Source organism: Euphorbia lathyris, chromosome 1 (genome assembly GCF_963576675.1).
Source record: "Euphorbia lathyris chromosome 1, ddEupLath1.1, whole genome shotgun sequence".
In the NCBI taxonomy this organism is placed as follows: domain Eukaryota; kingdom Viridiplantae; phylum Streptophyta; class Magnoliopsida; order Malpighiales; family Euphorbiaceae; genus Euphorbia; species Euphorbia lathyris.
Window position 1 is genome coordinate 18,356,822 of NC_088910.1, and position 6,456 is coordinate 18,363,277.

The 6,456-nt window shown below is 32.5% G+C and overlaps 1 protein-coding gene across 25 annotated transcripts; it reads right to left on the bottom strand.

Moving 5' to 3' along the window:
- Positions 1 to 2,582: 2,582 nt before the first annotated feature.
- Positions 2,583 to 6,094, bottom strand: LOC136223512 (uncharacterized). 25 transcript variants are annotated; one of them, XM_066011588.1, is made up of 7 exons: positions 5,695 to 6,094; positions 4,822 to 4,902; positions 4,626 to 4,714; positions 4,465 to 4,542; positions 4,298 to 4,384; positions 3,271 to 3,318; positions 2,583 to 2,893 (listed from the first exon to the last, which is right to left on the bottom strand). In XM_066011588.1, the coding sequence occupies exons 3-7, from the start codon at positions 4,645 to 4,647 to the stop codon at positions 2,805 to 2,807; spliced, it is 324 nt and encodes a 107-aa protein (XP_065867660.1). In that variant the 5' UTR covers positions 4,648 to 4,714; positions 4,822 to 4,902; positions 5,695 to 6,094; the 3' UTR covers positions 2,583 to 2,804. The 25 variants fall into 25 exon arrangements, 18 of the variants coding, with proteins under 18 accessions (XP_065867660.1, XP_065867652.1, XP_065867641.1 ...); XR_010686008.1 differs by lacking the exon at positions 4,626 to 4,714 and having other exon boundaries at positions 3,067 to 3,318; XM_066011580.1 differs by lacking the exon at positions 4,626 to 4,714 and having other exon boundaries at positions 4,298 to 4,366.
- Between the last annotated feature and the right edge of the window lie 362 nt (positions 6,095 to 6,456).

The window sequence follows — 6,456 nt, forward strand, 5'->3', positions numbered from 1 at the left end:
ATACTCAGCTTCTATTTGTAAAAGGTTTCGTGCTCTACCTTTAAAGAGCTCAGTAGAGAATTCAAAAAGCTCGGAACGAGTTCCGGGGACTGGACGTAGGCGGAGAGGCCGAACCAGGATAAGTCTGCTGAGTAATATCTTTCTAACCCATAAACTCCTTTAATATATTTTGCTTGCTATAAAACTGACTAAGTAAAGAACTCACACTGAGTTAAGTTTGCTAAGAAGCTGAGTTCAGGAATAGACTCTAAGTGCTATTTCCTGACTCAAGTAAAGAAGCAGACTTAGTCACAAGTTGACTAAGCTTGTGTCTTGAAACTACTTAGTGACGCTGTGTAAACCTTTTCATAAGAAAAGAAGTAAGCCTTAACGGACAAGATTTTAAATAGTTCCTATCCCCCCCCTTGGAACTAACTTGTCTTGTTATAAGAGACCAACATAAGTGATGTAGAGGATACTAGGGATAACAAGAACACGTTAAAGAACATTGATTCGCCACACGAATATTCATTAATGAACCTTCAAAATTCTCAATAACTTTGGAAATTTGAAACTCGTAATTTAATTAATAAAAATCTGTCTCCTTATAATGATAACAAATCTTTAAATAGCTAAACCTGGAGGAACATTTCACACATCAACTTAGAATATAACTAAGCGAATGGTCGAAATGTTTACGGATAAGGGGGAAGAGGAAGATGTGTTTATTGGTCCAAAACCTATTTTCAACGAGGAGATCGGTGATAACGGGGCAAAGGAGTGGATCGAACATAGTAAGACAGAGGTTCCTATAGTAGTCGCTGAAAAGTTATCTGGCAAGAATCTTGAGCCGGTAGAAATCATTGAGAAGGCGATTCCTCGTATGATTAAAATTCAAGGATGAAGTTTGTTCCACCTAAAGAAAATGATGCGGTCGAAGATCGAGCAATTCAGTATATTCTGCCAAGTTTTAAAATGTCGGATTTTTGCATTTTCAAACCCTATTCTAATTGAAAATGGACCAACGGTCAAAATCCATACATTTGTTATTGGTCTCACCCTTGTTTTGGCCAAATTCGATCATTTAGGGCCTAAAAATCACAAATTAGTGTTAATTTCGAATTAGTTTGTATTTTCCTTTTTAGTTTTTCTTTTCTAATTAGGATTCTAGTTTGCTATTCCTTTTTATGATTCTAATTTAGTCCTCCAAAAGGTGACACAACCAGAACTTATAAGGAGATGAAAGAGTTTCGTGCTAAGCATGTGTCCTATAAACCCTTCACCATTGTGTAACCGCCAGCAAGATCAAAAAGCAGTGACTAATAAATCTCTCTTATTCATGCGGACATCAAGCACGCCTGCCATCAAATGACAGATATTAAAGCATTTCGTCTCAAATTTAATGATTCGATAGATTCTTGTAGAGGGGGAACATCTATTACAAATCTTCTAAAATGAAGACCCAAACCAAATGGGCATGAATCCCTCTATGGATCCAGAAAGTCGTCACTCCTTACACCGACCTACAACCACCGCCTCACTCAGGGGTAGCAAGGTAATCTTACCCCTTGGAACCCTACAAAAAACCTACTTTCCCTCCTTTTAAGGACATATCATACTTTCCACTTTTAATACTTACCCCGACAATCTTACTAACTTGGCATCAGAGTGTACCTAGAGCATCCAACCCAACACAAGTCAACCTTTAAAAACACAGTAAGTTATTGAGCTTTTGGGCCAGACCTAACACGCATGTTTCATTGTTTGCTTCTAAATAATTAAACGTTTGAGAATCAAATTTTACTCTTAGTTACAGTGTATCAAGAATTATAATTGCTAAATCTAATTGTAGAAATCGTAGGATTTCATAACATTTGCTAAATCTAATTTTGAGAAGTGTATGATTTCATTGTATTGATAATGAAAAATTATCCAAGTTTTATAATATATTTATATAAAAAACAACAATTGAAGATAATAATTTATGCAATAAATAAATAAATAAATATATATATATATATATATATATATATACTTTGTCTACATTAGTTGAAAATCCTAAATCTATCCCTTGTTATAAGTAATATTTATAATTTTCATCCCAAACTTTTTTATATAGAGTTTAACTAATCTCATTTGAATCAGCTGGTGGTAGCACTACAAAAAAACACACATTCAGGGACGGAAAAAATCGTCCCCAATAACGTAAAAAATCGTCCCCTATACTTTTGAGCACAATTTTTTCGTCCCTATTTTTCGTCCTTGTTTCCTCCGTACCCGATTCTATAGGGGACGAAAAAAATGATATCGTCCCTATTAAGAGGTACGATTATCGTCCCCATTGAGAGAGACGACTATCGTCCCCGTTCCTAGGGATGACATTTCATCCCCATTCTTAAGGGCGATTGTCGTCCCCATTCCTAGGGACGACATTTCATCCCCGTTCCTAAGGACAATTGTCATCCCCTGTCCTAGGGACGGTATATCGTTCCATATAAATAAATTTTTGTCCCTACAATAAGGGACTATAATCATCCCTGTAATTTACTGGTAGCAAACCAAATTTCAGTATATAGACATAAAAATAAATCACAAGCATAAGCTAATTATGAACACAATAATCTTTTATTTAACAGTAATATTCGACAAGAAATGTTTAGAAAAAAACTGAACGGTAATATTCAACGGGAAACGTGTAAAAAAAAATTGAACGGTACAACTTCATTGAGCTTGTTCTTCCTAAACAACATTAGTTCTAATGTCCTACAATAATTTCTAAAAATCATATTCAAGTGCCTCTTAAGCATTTAACTGTTTCATTGAGATCAAATCCTTGTTAATCTGCAAATGCACAATAGTTCTAATAAGGTGCTTATTGTGACAGCCAGGATTAAGATAGTGTAAGGAGTTCCACCTGCAAACGAAGTCCATAAATATCATTATATTTCACAACATATAAATCCAAAAAAGTAGAACAAAATCATGCAAGTATCTTGATCATACAAATGCATTTAAGGCAAGTGTGATAATACAGATGCATCAAATTTATAATTAACGGTTATGATTCAGTCCCCAGTTATCATCTACCTATAATAACTCCAATAACAAAAGTTGAGCTCTAGTGGAATGCAAAGATTCCTTATCTGTAGAATTTCTCTAACTGCTAGTTAGAGCCCTTCTCTACCATAAAAAGGCTATAATGGATGATTAGACAAGCAAAGATTCCTTATCTGTAGCATTTCTCCAACTGTTAGTTAGATCCAGCTTGATATATATGTTTTATGTAATTACCACGTTGTGGACCTTCCTCTTCAATGTTGTCAAATACCAAGGAAACATCTACAAGTCATAAGACCAAGACCGACATCTATAGAGCATTAAACATATAAATATTTAATAAATCAGCAAAGCTAAAATAAACAATTAGCAATAATCAGATCTTATATCACCTGAAAAAGCATATATCAAATTAAAGAATAAAAATTTGAAAATGGAACTGGAATTGGGTGAAAATCTATGGAGAAAGAATCTACAAGTCAATAAAGTAAGTTTCACATTTGAGGGTTTCACGTTTGAAAAAATCCATAATAAAAGGACATACTGCTAATGCTCGAGGGTTTCACGTTTAAAAAATCCAGAAAAGTCCAGATATTGCAGAACAGTCCTTAAAGTTGGTAAATGTTAAGAAAAAATATAAACAACTGAAATCAGATTTAAAATATCTTTAGAGAGAGCTAAAGATAAGTAGAAAAGTTGTAAGAGTTCTTGAAAAAGATAAAACCGAGGTTGCAGAAAATACCAGAAGGTCCTTGAAGTCTAAAAATTTTAAGAAAAAAAGGGTCTGATAGCCATTTTAGCAAAATTATAGTTAAGAGACAAGACAAAATAGGCACACATATAAAATTACATGGTTTTCCACCTTAAACTAATAATCACTAAGAGTAAAAATGACAAGCTTTATAATTAAGATATACAAAAGTAGTTCATTTGGCCAACTTTAGTCATAACAGTATCACAAGTGTGCAGGTTTTATCAAAATTCGCAGAGTTGTCCAACATGACAGCATTACACACACCAAAAACAATATATCAAAAAGAAGAGAAATAACTACATAATACTATAAATATTGTCTAAAACTTTTGAAAATAAGACTGCATTCATAAACCAAATAGAAGTAAAAACCGTGTAAGTGCACATTTTATTTGTTAAGCACCATTAAAAAAGTAAAGATAAAACTAACACTATACGAAAAAACAATTAATCAAGCATAAATCATCCTAATTTAATAGCACTAGATTCAAGAAAATAATTATCTTACTTTGAGCTTCTCTCATGTATTTCCCAGTCCAATGCTTCAAAGTTAGAAAAACCAATTTTAGGAGAAACTCTGCCATCGTAAGAAAAGCTTAAAAACTCAAAGCATATAATTATATCTATGCCATACTGAAATTTCATTACTTTTATCTTTTAAAGTAGTTGTTTTACCTCTCGTAGTCCCTAAATGCAGTTTGAATCCGTGTAGAAGCAAAATCTTCAACTGTGATGTCAACAACTTTTGCATTGCTGTTGATAGAACCCATTGTTCGCTTAATCAGTTCTTTAAATGTAAAGAGCTCTGTCTCAAAATACAGAGTAGAGGATATTACCTTTAGAAGATAAAAATTTCATTAGGCATTAGGAGTTTAAAACCCAAGTTCTATGCCTCAGTGCTAAACCAAATGAATAACCAGAATGTCTTGAAACCAAATTAACGAGTTAGTACCTTCTACGTCTACATGGATGCTAAGCGATTTAAAATAAAAGGATTTTTCAAATTCTTGCAATAAATTAATAAGTTATTACCTTCTCCATCTAGATGGATGCTTCCATCTTCAAGGATCATTTGAAACGAGGAAATCATGGAAGCCTCTCAATTAGAAGAATCTGACAACAAATCATATTAGGAGAAATGAACATCAGAATCGAACCTTTAACAATTTATTTAATTTCAAGATAAATACAGAATGAATATCCTAAAGCTTATACAACCCAGTTAGAATCAAGCATAATAATCAGAAATAAAATAGTGAGAGATAGAGAAATTGAATCAAAGAGGAAAAACGGTAAGTAGAAACTGCAGAAGAAAGGACATTTTATAATAGAAATACAAACTATGGTAATTAGAAGCAAATCATAGACCTGAAGCAAACAAAATTGCAGTGATAAAAAGTTCACATGACTACATTAATGACTCTCACCAAAACCGAAGACATCAGTATTACATCTTGGAAAACGGGGGAGTGAAACTGTGCAACAATAAAATACCATAATAGGATATCCACTTTGATTCTCAATTAATCTAAAACCAGATGGAATCAATACATTAATGTGCAAGGCTATCTTTGAAGAAAGGGAATTGAAAAGGAAATACTTAGTTTGTAATATCAGTTAGATTAGATTCATTAACAGAGATAAAACATTATCTACTTATACAAGATAAGATATTGTATACATTTCCTCTTATTCTACTTTCTCTCCAAATTGAACATAAAAGATAAATAAAAAAGGCATGTTATACTTGAATCAAATCATTTCTTTAAGTATACAGAGCTAAAAAGCCTTTTGGTTAGTAAAACACTACTTGATGCTCAAATAGATTTCGTTCAATTGAAAGAAGATATACAGAACAATGAAATTTTCAAGAAAATAAATAAATAAAATAAAACAAACCCTGACCTTGAAAATTCATCAAAGCCGATGGGGTTCCAGTCCCCAAATTCACAGCTCCATATTTCCGACCTACCCTTGCTGGTGAATTTGTCCATTGTTGTTGAATTCATCGGACAAATCGACGAAGATGAAAGGAAATGTAATGAAGGGGGAGAGGAAGGCAAATGTCGAAGGAAACCCAATCGAAAGAAGAGAAGAGAGAGAAAGGATGAGTGGTGGTGCCGATTGTGTCGGATGGTAGGGGGTAGCGGGGGGTAGCGAAGAGATAGAGAAAGCATGAGATACGAAGGCGTAATGAAGAGGAAAAATTAATCTAGGTTAACAGCGAAATAGGATCTGATAGACGAGGAAGAAGATTTGAAGGAACACGTTAAACAAAAGAAAAAACCATCACGTTTTGTTCTCTTTCTTATTAGGGCTTTCTACATGAATATATTAATATTTAGAATGATAATTTAATTCATAATATATTAAAAATGTTTAACTTAATTTTAGAAATATCAAGTAAATAACTATATTAGTTTTGAAATTCCTACTTTTTGAGGGATGAATTGTTAAAAAATCGTAGAAATATTAAAAAATAAATATATTAAAATGTGCAAGTGATATAATTGTAGATAATTTTTAAAAACTGAATTTCAATGTAAATTTCCCTTCTTATTAAAAGAATTAAACATAAAATATTTATAATTTCAATTAATTAAACTTGTCCCATTTTCTTAATTGAAAAAGAATTAGAGACAAAAAATATATTGGTACCTATATTAA

Bases quoted from the DNA above. Each gene is read 5' to 3' on its own strand.
- LOC136223512 (XM_066011548.1), bottom strand. From the start codon at position 4,879: ATGATTTCCTCGTTTCAAATGATCCTTGAAGATGGAAGCATCCATCTA. The intron at 4,595-4,821 runs GTAATAACTTAT...ATTTTGAGACAG, and splicing joins CATCCATCTAGATGGAGAAG to AGCTCTTTACATTTAAAGAA. The intron at 4,385-4,464 runs GTAAAACAACTA...TGAGTTTTTAAG, and splicing joins GCATTTAGGGACTACGAGAG to CTTTTCTTACGATGGCAGAG.